The sequence below is a fragment of the Notolabrus celidotus genome, chromosome 16 (genome assembly GCF_009762535.1).
Source record: "Notolabrus celidotus isolate fNotCel1 chromosome 16, fNotCel1.pri, whole genome shotgun sequence".
Classification (NCBI taxonomy): Eukaryota; Metazoa; Chordata; class Actinopteri; order Labriformes; family Labridae; genus Notolabrus; species Notolabrus celidotus.
In genome coordinates this window covers 25,449,976-25,466,351 of record NC_048287.1, presented here as the reverse complement: position 1 = coordinate 25,466,351, position 16,376 = coordinate 25,449,976, and the positions used below count along the sequence as shown (strand labels likewise).

Genomic DNA, 16,376 nt, shown 5'->3' with positions numbered 1-16,376 from the left:
AAATGATGGATAAGTGTTTGTTCTCTGACCTCTGGAGACCGATCTTTGGGATCAGAGTGGATTTAAAACATAACCCCCTCTCGGGTGGGTGTGTCCTTTACTGGTGAGTGTGGGTATTAGATGCGATAGGACATGGCATTTACGCATTTACACCATGACCTGTTCTCCTGCTGGCATGCCACGACTCCCATCATTGTGATAACACACACACACACACACACACACACACACACACACACACACACACACACACACACACACACACACACACACACACACACACACACAAAGCAGAACGGCTGGAGAGATTGTGGGTCTGCGATGTGAAATGTGGACAGGGTGTGCCGGGCCTGGCGCTCACCACAGAGCAGGGTAGTGTTTTTGTGCAGGGCTCCCATTTGGCTTTTCTTGTATATTGGCACGCTGTGTGCAGCAGAGCCAGTCTGAGCCACAGAAGGGCAGCGAGCATGGGAGAAACCTGTGGAAAAGCAAACAGCACAGAGCTGTTTTTTGGGTTTTGGTGGAGCCCAGCTGCCTCAAAGTAGGTTTTCTGTATTTAACTGCTGTAAACAGGGTGGCTGGCGTACCCTGGCATGGTCCTTTACAGTGTAGATATAAATACAATGTCCATTATGTGTAATGTATTTGTGTTTTTATTGGCTGTGTGGTATATCATTTAGAGAATATATACGTCTTACTGTCCGAGAAAATATAGCCTGCTTTGCACAGGAGAACAAACGGTTGCTATGTACTCACATTTGTCTTCACAAATAATATTCTATCTATTTTTATTCATCTATAACTGAGGGATAACAGGAATGAATGGTTAAGCTAATGTTGTTCACGGTGTGCAGGCTCAACGGCATGGACAATAGGGCAGATAGAGGAGATGAGTGATGTGTGGTGATACAAAGACTGACCACAGGAATAGAGAGAACAGCTTAAAATATCTGAGGGAAAACTGAGTCCAAGAACAGAACGGTGGCAGGAAAAAGAAAGGTTTAAAAAAAATGAAATAAAAGAAGCTAGAAGACCAGTTAGAGATAGTTCAGTAGACACAGCGCAAAGCATATTCAAAATTTCGATTACCCTAAGAATATTAAGAATATAGAACCCTCTCATAAAAGCAGGATATAAAAAAATGGTAAAATACACAATTTTTAGGGTAAATGCCAGTGGTACTTTTTGTGAGCTAACATGGGTGACTGGATATTAGCTTATGTTAGCTTTCTTCCTGCTAATATAAACTGTCATATGCAGCATGTCACACCATTTATTTGTTATCTAATGTAAACTAATAGTAAGTTCTTGTTACTAGACCTGTGTGTGTTTTCTTTGTACCTTGACATGTTTCGACCACAAGCTTCCTGCAGTCTTCTTCAGAAGAGTCACGCGATGCTGTTGTGACTCTTTTAGTAACAAGAACTGTCTTGCTAAATATATGGTGTCTAACCTAATGAACCTTTTGGTCTATTGTTAGCTAATGTTAGCTGATGTGTTAGCTAAACATACCAAGTGTTTGGGCTTCACATAATGTTACCTATATCAGCTATCTTTCAGTGAACACGAGCTACAATAACCAACTTCACAAAACATTCTTGGCAAATAAGCTACCATAAAGGTGCATTTCGACAAAGAGTTCCGGGGTCTCTTAGCCCCCAGAACTACTTTACCCTGAACTAAAAGGTTCTGTGCCTCCATTGTTGTCTGCGTTTTAAACCGTGGGCTGAAGTCCTGGATAGTTTGTGCAAATCATTTTGAAAAGTACACACACACATACTAAAAAGATAGAACAAATTAAAGAAACAGAAACACACCGCAGTTGATCTACCAATCAGACACGTTCAGCATTCCAGGCCCTGCCCCCCAAAAGTACTACCCCCATAGCAGGGGCTTTTTAGGGGGGAGATTATCTACCACTGAACTAAATTAAGACCCTAGTTCCACTGGTTAAAAACACACATAGTGCTGGGTTAAAGTCCCTAGTTCCGGGGTAAAGTTCCTCTGGTCGAGAAACGCCTTAAGTGTCCAACTGCTATTAGCTCATGTTAGCAAACATCAACACCATACATCAGGCTATTATAAGCTAACATAAGTGACTATTTGTCTGTTTGTTATGTAATTCTAATATTTTGGCTAATATTAGCTACCAAAAGAGACAGGATGTTTATTGCTAACCACAGCTAATACAAGCCAACATTAGCTTAACTGTCCTTCCTCTCACTACTGCTAGCTTAAGTGAGCAAGTTAAAGCTAAATATTGCTTTAAAACTACAACTACCTAGCTAATTTCTTTAACATAAACTCATCTCATTGTGCTAATCTTGCACTACATTTATCATCTCTCCTTTACCAGTCATATTTAGTCGTGGCCACAGTAGCTATATTTCAGCATAGTCTGAGTTGAAACGATCCTCAGTGTCAACGTGAAGTCACTGTGAATTGTTTGCTTGAAAGGAAGGAAAAATGTTCCAGTTTATTCAGCCGTTAAAGTAGTCCCAGCACCTCAAACGTGATCATCCCTCCAAGAGACGGATAGTAATTATATGCTGGATGAGCTTTTAATATCCTAAGGTGTTTTTTTTTCAAACAAATCAGCTCCTGCAATCATAGAAATGAGCTAAGGTGTGCATTTTTCAAGGTAAATAGGCAGCAGGCGCCAAGGGCTTAGAGGATTTCGTGTGATTCAGTTTGTGATAAAGTCAGGGGCTGAGAGAAGAGAACTGTCAATCAACCTGCACACTGCAGCTCTTTCAAACAACACCTTTCTGTTCCACTAACAGGCCTCGAGGATTTACAGAGAAGTGGCATTAAAAAAGGGATTTAGTGATTACAGGGTAAATTAAATGTGCTCCTAATGAGAGTACGTTTTGTGCTGTTATCATCTCATTGAAGAGATTGGATTGAATTCTGGACGTTTGGCTTTCCCCTCCAATCTGTGGTTATCAAAAGTGGTGCAATTTCCAGCGGTTGTTCCTGTCTACCAAATAGAAAGCTTTTGACTGTGTGTTATACTTCTACACATTTCAGGAGTCCAGAAAGAGCTCTGTTGTTTTCCAGTGACGTCTGACTGTTGGACAGAAGCACCATTGGTTTCTGTGGCCACATTCATGTCGAAGCCAAACAGCAGAATCTGTAGTTAAAACTGTAAAGAGCAGTTTCAGGGAAGTGTTTTATACTCTCAAACAGTGGAAGTTTAGGGAGTTATTTCTGGCATTCGAGGTTCAATGTGTCCTTTCTGTTTTAACATAGAACTGTTAGATAGCAATCTTTGTATTGGTAGGCTGGCTAAACAAAGTTGTTTGAGTCTTGAATCTCTGGAAAAAAACAACTTTGATGAATAAGGAACACTGATTTGAATTGTTAGCATTCAGAAGCCTTTTTCATACTGCCTGTAACGTTTCACCTTCATTATACACGCTACACGACAGAACACATAGAGTGCTGTATGTCTGTGTGAAGCTCCTGCTGTGTGTTAACCTCTCACGCTTTCACACTGTCATCACTCCATGTAAAATCCTTCATTGGGACACCAATATTATGCTGTTGCAGGATCAATATGAAAGAATAAAGGTGTGATGATGGCAGAGGTTTGTTAGCCAAGCAATAACCACTGATCTTAAAATATGAAGCCCATGCTGAAGTGCTAAAAACTGCAGTTCATTGAGCATCAGCTTGAGGCTAGCTGCAGAAACACAGGAAACCACATACATACTCATTCAGAAAGAGCAATAATAAACATGTTTACTGCCTGGTTCAAAAAACAGCTAAGGTCTGAATAGATCAGTTCTCTGTATGGGGCAAGCTTTGCCCAAATAAGGGCATGACTGTCTTGATTGAGAGGTGGGTGCCCTGTAGCTGTTAGAGAAAAGGCTAAAGGCCAGCCTCTTTACCTCAAACTAGCTCGGACGAAGTTAGGATCGAGTTCAGCATTTCCAATATGGCACCCGCCGCAGTGTGCTTCAAAACAGCGCTTCAGGAACAGATGGGTGACGTCACAGATACTACGTCCATTTATTATACAGTCTATGTTGTTAGCACACTGTTGCGAACTTTGTAAATGAAAGGGCTAGTAGTAGCAGAGTGAGCTAACAAACTTAACTTGCAGAATGACACACAGAGCAGTGTAGCAGTAAGTCTTTAAGAACAATAATCAGTCTTAAAGATGACACACTACCCTTTTTAAAACACAACATCCTTCATCCCTCAAACTTTCCTGTATCCTCATCCTAACTTCACTAAAGAGCAGATTTTACTCTTTCAACCTTTTTTTATACAACAGCACTCTCATTAAAAGCTTATGTAAACCTCAGCACATCCCTGTTCAAACCTAAGTGTTTTAAGGACAGATCTAATCCTCTAAAATCTCAATCCAGGCAATGTTTAGCAAGGTATGCTAGAAAACAGCTGTCTCACATATACATTTTGTTGCTAATATTGAACATATTAATCTGCACTTTTTATCAAACTGATGGACACAACTTAATTTGTTGAAGCAAACTGTCATCAGGGAGATAAATCCTCAGACGATTTATAATTATCCAGAAGAGACAAGCAGCAGCTCAGTCCACTTTGAAACTCTATCAGCACTGCGGCTCAGTATTTTTAGATATTTTTGTTGTCCTGCAATCCAAAGCCCGACCTTTGACCTTGAGTTAAGTCTTGTTTACTACAGCTAGTCTCTGTGGAGCAGATATTGATGACAGACCGTGAGCGCTGACTCATGCTGCATGTGCTAGAAGCTGATGGAGCTTAATAGAAAACAGACATTTTCTTGTCTTCAAGTATGAGCACACACACACACACACACACACACACACACACAGAGAGACACACACAGACACACACACACACACGCTTGCTTCCCCAAATGATTACGGGGACTGATGCATGCTTCCTCGACTGATTATCCCCTCTCGTATTACTCTAAAGCCTCCTGCAGAGAAAGGTTCAGCCTGAGCTTCACCATGCAGAGTGTGAGAGTTCCTCCAGAGTGTGTCCTTCTGTTAGCATGCCAGCCCGGCAGTGCAAATCCAGATTGGCGACTGGTTATTTTCTCTTCATGTGGTGTGGTGCTCTGGTATAAAAAGGCACACTGAGGTTTGGCGCTCTCTGCCTCTCTGGATGTTTGGTTTGATGCAGAAGCCTTGTCCCTGTGTGACCCTCAAGGGAGGGTGAGCTAAACAGCTGCCCCCCAACCCCCTCAAACCCCGGGACAAGGCCTCTGTGCTGCTTTGAGCTCTCGGCCACACAAAGAGCCTCCTCACATGGAGGCCAGGAGAAGCCTTGTACCGCCTTTTATCATTCTGCTCTCAGAGGCCCATTTTTCATCTCAGTGTGCTGCTCCTTGATTCTCTCTTCTTCTTCTTCTGCTGTGAAAGGTGTGTCTGTTCCGCTGCATCAGTTCCTCCTCAGTTCTCCCTTTTCCTCTGTGCTCCCCCCTCTGACTCAGGCTCTGAGGTCGGTCACAGCGTTCAAAGATGGGTTGGGTTCAGAGTTCAAACATCTCCGCCTAGCTTCTTATCTGCTCCTTCCAGACGGCCCTTTCATTCCTTACTTCCTGTTTCATGAGGTCTGTTCCTTGTATTGGCATTTCCTTCAGTCACTGTGTCATACCCATAGATCCAATCTGCTCATTGGTGCCCTAAAGAGGTATAGCTGCAACAAAAGGCTGAATAAACTCTAGACAACTCAAGGAAGTGCTCTGATAGCAGTTTATGGACCTTAAGGGTGTGCCATCTACCTTGATAAAGTCCACTCCTGGGAGAAACCAGGTTGTGTGTAATGAATGGTTTGTTTGTTTGCCTCGGTCATATTTTCTCTGCTTAATCATGCACACAACAATCTCAGCAGCAGATAAGTGAGTTATTTCTTCCTGCAGCAGGCCGGCTTCTTCAGACGCTTGTCCGCTCGCCATTGTCGCAGTCGTGATGAATCGCTGGCCCATGAGGTTTGACCGAGGGGGCGAGGTCATAAATCAAGTCCCACCAAAAGTAATCTGCTCTGCGGTGCGCATACTGAGAGGACTTTCTCCCCTTGAAACTTTAAAACGGAGAGTGTGATGAATGAGCTGAAGAATAGAGGAGGGAAATGCTCGGCTGCAAGTTAACATTTAAGCAGCAGAGGTGGCAATTACCGAAACCAAAGCTGACATTCAAATCTCCTTTTTAATCTAACTGACTGAAAGGGGACCTAGTTTCCTTTCAAAGATGACAATGAAACCAGGAAGTAATCATATTTAAGGACAAAACAGGAGCATTTTTTTGGCATTTCCAGCCGCACTTTAAGTCAAATAGACAGCATAGCTGACCTTTCCCTTCATTGATCCAAGGAGATTGGAGATTGAAATAACTCCTCAGTTACTCATGAGTGGATTAAGTTAAAATTGGCTTCAGACTTTGTGTTTCTCAATCAGTAAAACTTCAAATCAAATCCTCCACCAAACTAAACTTGCTGCTCTCGGTATTTGGTGCTGTTTAGTGTATGTGTAAATATAGCAAGCTAAATTAGAGCTCCTGTAAGGGATTTTTAGTTGGTATAGTGAAACAGACTGAAAGAATACTGATGACTTTTTGACCTACAAAAGCAATCAAGATCATAAGAGAGATAATTGATTATTCCTGTGTAGTTATATACTATTAATCCCTGCGGCGGGGTAGGTGTCAAACAAGGCTATTAATACCCAGCTTCAGAAACAACCATCTATAATTATTTCCGCATCAATGACTCATAATGAATTAAAGTTCACACATTTGAAAGACAGCAGGACAAGGTCTGTGGTCAGAAAACACAACTTACAAATGAACCACACAAAAAACAGCAGATAGGTAAATCTTCCCGCTTTGTCAAGAGAGGGTGCCAAATTTGGCATAACCTGAAAATCCCTCTCAGTAGCTTTAAGATGGCGCATAACATCTAACATCTTTTCTTCAGTATTTTTATCATTTGTTCTTTTGTAACCTGACTGCAAAAAATATAACGTAAAATAAAAGGTTGGTATCATAATCTCAAGCTTAAGCCTTCACCTCTTCAGAGAGTAGTCTGTCTCATCTGGTTTTATCTGTCAATTTAATTTACTTGTAGGCTCATTTAAGTCTAACTTCTATGTTTATTTTTGGAGGTAGGGATGTTAAAAGAGACTAAAATAAATAACCACTTCTTGCTCTAGCAATATTAGCATTGTCATTGTTGGCATTTTAAGAAATTAGCATTAGCTTTTGTCAAAAAGCACTGCCATTATAGCCCCAAAGAGCTGCTAGCATGGCAATAGAGTCTCTGTCTTGTGTCCTATAAAAACTGAGAGACCTTATCTTATCATGGTATACATTTTAGGGGTGCATTACTTTTTAATATTATTGACATTACACAGCTGCTTTGACCAGAGAGGCTAAAAGATGCTCATTGTCAGTGGTAAACTATGTTTGTAAACATCAGTTATATTTCTATTTGATGCCAATTAGCAATTTAAACATAGAATAAGCTCAAAACACCATCGTAATGTCAGATTTTTTGTATCAGTTTTGTTAGCATGTTAGGAGTATAGCGTTAGCATGTAGCTTTAAGTACTACCATGCATTAGTATGTCCTCACAGACCCATTAGCATGACTTCAGACTCTTTGTCTTTCCCCTATGAAGATTAAGAGGTCACGGAGACATTTCTCATTCCACATAATCCTCGTCCTTTCTCAGAAGACTGTCTTATGATATTGTTTTTCTTCGAAATAAACACTGAATGTCAGACACTTCTTTTAGCATTACTTTTCTTCAGATAATCACGCCGGCGGATTAAGGAAGCAGCTTTGATCAGGGAGGATGAAGGATGATCCTTATTAGTGCTAAAATCAGTGTGTTCTCTTTTAATGCTCCTCATTAAGCCTGCTGTCTGTTTGGGTTTAGCCACTTGGACGTGTTATGGAGCTGGCCGTAAGCCTCTCAGGAATCACGAGTTAATTACCTGCATTAATTAGTTTGGCACTTTAATAGGCTGGTGCCGCTCTGAGTGGCTGAGGGGAACATTATCGAGCAGTTCTGAGCGGCGGAGGAAATGGCCCAAAACACTGCGAGGGACGTTTTTGTACTGTGATTCAGCAAAGCAGAAAGGGCACACCCTACATTTAGGATAGGGAGTCATTTTCAAATCCAGCCTCTACCTAATACATGACTGATAGCATGTTACACTGGCACAGCTGGTGGTGCTGATTTAATTTCCCTTTTGCCCTTGCACCGAGCTGACGGAGCTGAAGGTAAAAACTGGGGTGACATCCACTTTTTCACGGTGCAGAGAGGCGGATACAAGAGAACAAGAGAGGAGATGAGGAGGTGTGGATGAGGACATGGACGGATGAAATTCAATTGAGTGCCACTCTGCCAGGAGTGTCATTGTGACTGTCTTATATGAGCCGAGCCTTCAGTGAAAAACAGCTCATTAGGTTTGTTGATTTGTGTCAGCGGGCCATTAGCGGGGAGAAGTGGTCGTGCGAGCATGAATGTCACCAATGAAAAGGTGTGAAGTGACGATTTCCTGTAAAATCTTCTCACACACGGATCCAAACAGAGGCAGTGGTGCAGAAATGAACCGTGCTAGGGTTGGATGATGGAGTTCAAAACATACTCTACTGGAGGGGTCATGTTTTGATTCAAGAGTCAGTTATTTTTATAATTGATTTCCATCATTTTCACACTCAAACCTAACAATTATAAGGTATACGCCCTGATGAGCAGTATAAAGCATTACTTTAGGTTTAAATTACAGCTCACACATTTATTTTATGAAGATGTAAGTGGGATGTGTTTGACACACGTCTGCCACAATGATGTTTTCAGTGTTAAAGACATAATAGGCGATGAGGTGTGTAAAACAATAGCTCATTAATCAGATTTTAAACAGGGAAATAAGGTACAATTAAAAAATCAGATTTGTTTAATGCTTAATTTATAGTTTTTCATTTTACACACAAGAACATGTTTTCCCTTCACCCATCGAACCACCCATTTTACTCACCCACCCTAATCTTACAGACAAGAATGAAGAAATGAAAAAAGAAAAAAAAAGAAGGAAAAGGAAATAACTCTAAAAATAAAAATAATAATACAAACATTTAGTAACAATAATAGCTGGAATAAAGAATAAAGAAATATATAAATATATGAGCAAATGCTTACATGATAAACATTGTAAATGAAAATTAAATAAAAAAATATTTAATTAAAAAAATAAATATAATAACTAATTCTCAGATACATTCACAGATAATAAAACATGAATATTTGCATTACCAAAAGAAAGAGAGAAAATGTTATGATGGACTCTGGTTTTTTTTACATATTCAATGAAAGAAAAAATCTGATTTGACAAGAGATTGTTTTAAATTATTCTTATTATTTAACTTTTATTTAACCAGATAAAACCCATTTAGATCAAGACCTGTTTGACATGGATGACCTGGCCAAGAGGTCAACAGCTCACGTCAAATTCGAAGTTTCTGCTCCAATTAATTCATAGGTAGTTTAAAATTTAAGTCTGTGAAAAATCAACCTTTATTTACAGAGGCAGCATATGGGGAAGAATCATTTCTTCCGAAGGGTCCATGACTAACAGGAGCCCTGAAAAATTACTACAGTATTTGTGGTAAGGAAGTGGTGGGCCCCAGTTTAATATTTTGTTATGAGGCCCAAAATCTGGTGGCGCCCCTGGTTAAAAGAGTCGAGAGTGAGAGCAGACCTCAAGTGGTCTTTAAGTTTCTGGCAGATTTGCAGGGCATAAAAAGTTACCGCTACTTCTTCACATTTAGTTTGGGCTTTCAGGAGAGTAAGTGAACCCATCAAGGATGAAAAGTGTCGTTCAAAACCAGAGATTTAGAATGATGTAATCTACTTTTTTAAATGATAAAGAAGTCATATAATTACTCCCTGCAGCACTCTCTAAATGTCTTTGAAGGAAGCACTCGTCATCATTTAATAGATCTTCCAGAGAACATAAAAAGGTCATGGGGTAGTTGTTGACGTAGTGACGACACCTCTCAGATAATTCTGAAGTTAAGCTGTAAAGTCATACCTGCTACAACCTGAGCCAGCCAGGATGCAGAGTAAATACAGTGTTGCTGACAGAGCCATGAGTCACTCAGCATTACGCAGAGGAGCGTTAACAAGGCATCTATTTGGCTCCTCAGGGCACTAGTTTAAACCTGATCCCTCTTTAGTCACTGCGTCTCCTCTCTGAAGGAATCCTCACGGGCCTCCAATCACCTGAGAGGGAGCAAATGTTTGCTCAAGTCCGCCCTGCTCCTCATGATGTCATCGCTCTCTTAAAGAGCTGCCACCTCTGCCTCCACCGCCGCTGCTGCCGCCTCGCAAACGCCAACCTCATTGGTAGCGGTAAATATTTACCCACCAGCAATTACAGCAGCGCCGAGCAGCCTCGGAGCAACAGCCTGCTGGGTAAACAGAGGGTGGAGAGATGGGAAATAAATGAGCAGTGTGCATCTGGCAGCGGCGGAGACGGGCTGCTGATGAGGAGGAGGATCGCTGCTCAAAGCAATGACATGTACCTGTGGAAAAGGTCACACAGGTCTTTGACTGAGACCCAGCTGCCATCTGCATGTGACAGCTGAGACCAGACTTCCACTTATCGTCAGCACACAGGCTGAGACCACAAGAGACAGCAGCCGGTCTGAAGTGACCTTTACTGAGCATCACTTTGTTGCTACTTAGCGACAGGCTCTTTATCTGCTGAGTATGGTGACACGCTGTACCTTTCTTTTGCACAGCATATTCAAATTGAACATGAAGTATAGATAGAATATGTAAAAGACAGTGATGTATATCTGGAACCTTGCAAAAAACAACAACTAAGCACTAGGATAAAAAATAAGGGTTACAATATTGCTCTGTTGAAGAAACCTGCTTCAAAAATTACGCTCCTTTTTAGATTAGATAGAAACATGAAGCACATTCATGGATTTTGACAATGTAAACAGTCTAATGACGTTACTCCTTCTCTGATATTTAATGCAAATAAGTTATCTCATCATCTTGTTTTTAAGTTTTCTTCAGGATCAAAGTACTCTAGTGATTGTTTCCTGAAGATGTACGAGTACACTGAATACAGGGAATTTTGATTGTGAATTTCAGCATGACTTAATGGTGCCAAACATGTAAAACAAATATACATGTATGTTCATTAAGACAGGATAAGATCCAGTCTCGTCTTACAAGCAGGACTCACTCTGATCTCATCTTAATCCACCATGAGCAGAGCACTTTGCAGCATTTGCAAGTTACAGCGGCAAGGACAAACTTCCTTTAACAGGCAGAAACCTCAAGCAGAACCAGACTTATGTTAGACAACCATCTGCAGAGACTGAGTTAAGGTTGGAAAGAGGGATAGAAGGAGGTGAAGAGAGAGAGATGATAGTGGTGAGACCGGTAGTAATAGTTGTAAAAGCATGGCAGCAACTCAGAGGAACCTACGGGGACAAGGGAGCTCAGGGACTCCAGAAAGGTCTATGGTTAATAACTTAAATGGGACAGGGAGACTTAAAGTAATACTTTACAGCTAGATAATACATCCATAATCAATGACAATAACAAGGAACCCTCACTACAGTGTATATACTTTAAAGTAGTGGAAGCCTGCTGGAAGTGGAACATCTTTCAAGTCGGCTGAAGTGTGCGAGCAACAGTGCGTGACAAGACCCCAGAGCAGTGCTGCTATTTATTCCTCTGCTGGTTTATTTCAGATCCTGGTCTGACGCGTTTTTAAAGCTCAAGGTGTATGTTTCAGCACTGACCCCACAGGCCCTGTTGGGATGATGTATGCCTGGACAGGAATGCCAACAATGAGCACCTTAAATCACCACGGCCTTGTTCGGATCGGACTTATGAGAACCATATGGACTACTGTTAGTCAGACTCCAGCTCACATGAATGGCATTCCTTTCCATACTAGGAGACGTACTCTCATTTTTCCGTTCCTCTCACTTTCCACCTCTGTTACCCTTTTTCATAAATCTGTTCTTTTAAAGCACCCCCCCTCCTCCTTCCTCCTCCATTTCTCCATCTCTTCTACTTCTCCAGAAACATTAATCCCGTTCTTAGCTGGCTGAGGTTACGGCTCCTGCTGCTCACGCTCCGATTAAACGTCTCCACAGCACCAGAAATGTAATAAGGATATTAACTCGGCTATAGTGCGACTCATGAGTGGATTCTGGGACTAAAGTCTTATACTTCCCTGGAGACTTCTTCCCTCTGCCAGTAAGCCATGCGTATGGTTCTTATTTTGGAGCCCTGTTAATGAACCCTGCTCATTCCTGTGTGGTGATGGTGGTACGTGAGGGCAGAAGAGGAGTACGGGGCTCAGGAGGACATTCCCGGCATTCCTCTGTCTGTCTGACGCAGCAAGGAGGTCTTACGGCTCTGCTTTTAGGGACAATGTCGGGGGAGGGGGGCGGAAACATTAGGATTAGGAGGTGTGGATGGACTGATTAGTACTGATGGGGAAAGAAGGAGGAGGACGGAAAATGTAGAGAAAGAATTAACAGGGGCCAAAATGGAAAAGGAGTGAGGGACACCAGCAGTGTTTTGTGTTTTAAAGCTTTAATCACACTTTGTGTCTGTAGCTTCTCGGCGTCAGTGTGTAAGAAATACATAAAGGTGTGTTAAATCCTTTAGAACAACATGCTTTTATTCATATGTGGCTTATTTATCAAAACCAATCCCCTCTCCAGTGTCTGTATTTTAAAAACTGAGCAGCCAAGACTGTGAGCAAACTCTAAAACAATTCAAGCATAAGAAATCATCAGTATTGAATTGGCTTGACTTATCTACATTGGTTTTGTGTTGTTTTTAATATCTTTTATTTCATGCCATAACGGATTTGCTATATACTGTATTTGTATTTCTGTATAGATCTTTAAAAAGGAAAAATAAATAATTTCCCTTCTGATAATCTGAACATATCTCAGGAGTTCTGCTTTTTCCATCTTAATTTATTTATATGACAAGTAGCTAGCTCAGTTTTACAGATTTTCTTACCCCCCTTACTTTTGAAGCATCAGCTTTTGGCTTTTAAAGAGATGCTATACAACATATAAAATAATAGGGGTTTGTTTCTTACTGTCAAACACCAGCTAGCTAACTTAAGTTTGCAGATTTGAGCTAAAGATTATTATATTTTATTTTATTATATTTGAAGCAGACAGGTTTCTGTCTTGTTTTGGTTACACACTCTTTGTTTGAGACATAAATTAGACACAACCAGACATGTTAGTTATTTCCTGCTGTAACTCCCCTTATGATGACTTGTTTGACAAAAAGGTTATTATTATAAACTACAGAGCTGTAACAATGGGTAGACTAAGCAGCTGAGCAACATAACATAATACTGGTATGTGTTGGCCTCAGGATTTGCCTCATTACTTTGTTTCACATCATTTTATTTGAGATTTATTTGCCTCTGACTGAATCAGAAAATCGAGACTCACTCATGCGGTGTTATTTTCTGCTGTTTTATCGACCTAACGTGGAGTTGACTTATAAAAGCAGCCCATAATAAAGTGATCTGTTAAGGCCTTTTGTTGTATTTTGCCTTTATAGATATTGTATGGTGCACACAGCTGACAGGAAATAGTTCCCAGTTCACACTCTTCTCTTCAGTACCAGGTTCCTGTTTATCTCCTTGCTTCCTCGGTTATTTACAAGCAGCCTGAATCAGGGAGGATGTCGGTCTTTCTCAGGTGCTGGACTAAATCATGCCCAACTGTAATCACTTATTGTCCACGGGTCACTCAAGGTCTGGGATTAAAAACAGGCTGAAACATTGCAGGATGTACGTTTTGTGCAGCTGGCTGGCAAGATGAATGTGTTTGTAATTCACTGCTTTGCTGCAGGAGTCGTTTTTTTCTGACTGTCTGTCTCTCTCTCTCCCCCGCTGTGATCGAACAGGTGGTGACCCCAACCAGAGTGGGACAGACCTACACCTACAGCCCTGGACAGCACAACCAGCAGGACCTCTATGATGTCCCGCCCAGCAGATCACAGGGGGTAGGTGTTTCATGTGTCCACTGCATGCATAGTTTGAATTACTCTGTCTATTTAGAGACATTATAATGAAGTCTTATGTAGATATGAGTGAGCACAAAAAAACACCAGGATGCAGTTTTGTTGCTTTCAAAACAAACTTAAGAGATATTTTTGGCTCAATGTACCTTTATTTTAAAACTTACAAAGAAATCAAATGATGCTTGAATTATTTTATTAAAAATATTGTAAAAATAAAAGCAGAAGTGACAGACTGACCTTGAATTTACTGTTTCTTGGTTGATTTTCTTAGTTGTAATGGAAAACACAATTTTTTAATGCATGCTTCAGCTAATTTACTTCAATAATCCCATATATGCTTGTCTTTTCCATATATTCACGGTAAAATTGACAAATAATTGCGCATGAAAATTAAATATTCTTTAGTTTTTCTATGAAATATGTCCCTTACAGCTAAAAAATAATGCAGACTTAAGGTTTACTGTGGTTTATTCATTATTTATTGAATTCAATTCTTAAAAAAATAACATTAAAGAGGTCAATAGCTGCCTGTAACATAGGGAAACATACATTCATCTGGATTAGATATATATATATTAACACTGTTGTGGCTCTGAAGTTCATAAGAGCTCATATGCTTTCTACTTTCATCAAATACATTATATTTTTTGTCATTAAGGGGATTGGGAGGAGAATGCACTCTTTGCTTTAATTCGCTGTAGTTAAAAGTTTAAGTTAAAATAAATAACACTGAAAGTTACTTTAATGTCAGTAGTCAACACAGTGAGGATGGTTTGCAGTGAACAGGGGATGTTTTTATTTGTCAGAGAGAGAGAAAGCTGCCGTCTTTGATCTTCAGTTTGTGCTTTATTCTTTAAACCACACATCCTGTTCTCTGCTGCAGTGACCTTATTTTCTCAGAAGAGTTCCTGCACAATTATAGTTTTGTCCTGTCATCTCGCCTCAGGCTGATAAACCCTTCAGTGCTTTAGTTTCACCCGTTGAACAAAGCTGGTTATTTAGAAGACTGTATTATTCAAGGTTATAAGATTTCATGTTCTGATGTTCAAATGCCCAAAAACAACAAGACCTAAGGGTACTATTATTTTTACTTGTGTATTAAATTTATCACATATTTTTGTCATTCTCAAACCCGGGGAAAACCAAAACTTATAAAAGGTTTTCATGCGTTAAAAATGGTTGCCTTTTATTTGGATGTAATACAGGATTCACCAGATGATACTTTAAAAAGCTCGGAAGAAAGTCAGAAAACTGCTTTTTTAAGCTCACATAATTTATCCCTTGAAGAGAATTAATATAAATGAATAAATGCAATATAAAATACACTTAAGAAGTATTAACACTTAAATAAAATGTCATTTTATGACCTCATCTATGACATTATTCCTGCCTCAGTCACCATATATAGATTTTATGCAATCGTTGTGGTTTTACAAGAAAACTACATTTCCCATGATCCCACACTATTTCATGTTTATTAAAGACCCCTGTGCCCTGAAAAAAAATCCTTAATGAAATAAAATATTTTGTTTTAAAAGAAAAGCCATTTGAGATTACCCATAATAAATAATCATAATAATCATAATTTAAAAAATTATAATAATAATAATGATAAAAATAATAAATTGTATTTAATGCTTTTCAAAACACACTATTTACAAATCATAAATTCACTCATTAAAAGACACATTAAAAAACAAAAACAAAGGATATAATAACAGTTGATTTACAGTATTTCCCATATTCATTGTTTGTGTTTTGTTACCTTCTTCCTCCAGGTGTATGATATCCCTCCTGGTCAGATGTTTCCTGCCGCCAGAAACCAGGGTGTCTACGATGTCCCCCCGCCTCAAATGGACCCGAGGACACAGGGTGTTTATGACATACCTCCCTCTTCCCAAGGGGTAAGAGAACATGTCACACTTAACTGATTTTCCCCCATGATGAGAACAGAGTGCATCACTCCGACACTTCATTTATTTCAGACTAAAAAAGGGGGAACCAAGGAAGTGGAAGCAGAAAGTATTATTTTATGTTTATTGATACAGTTCCTAGGATTTCTCTTAATTGTCTGCAATAAATGAATAAAACGTCAAATGCCGTATTTATGACATTCTTGTGGCTGCTTTAAATGAAAGCTTTGCCTGCCAGCAGAGTTTAACCAAAACTCCCAGAGTACGGTTCAGTGTCAGGGACATAACTCTTCTCCTTCCAGACCCTCTAAGATTTCACCAGACTGCCAGACCCGACCGGGCCGAGCGCCATCAGTTTGTTTGTAATAACCTGAAATATGCCGGGACCTGTTATTTGCGTCATT

General features: G+C 40.1%; 1 protein-coding gene across 1 annotated transcript in view; it reads left to right on the top strand.

Moving 5' to 3' along the window:
* nedd9 (neural precursor cell expressed, developmentally down-regulated 9) overlaps positions 1-16,376 on the top strand; it is a 40,606-nt gene that overhangs the window by 19,061 nt on the left and 5,169 nt on the right. The window contains exons 3-4 of the mRNA XM_034704561.1: positions 13,943-14,041; positions 15,838-15,963. Of these exons, the coding sequence (XP_034560452.1) occupies positions 13,943-14,041; positions 15,838-15,963 (225 nt within the window). The remainder of the gene's footprint in view (positions 1-13,942; positions 14,042-15,837; positions 15,964-16,376) is intronic.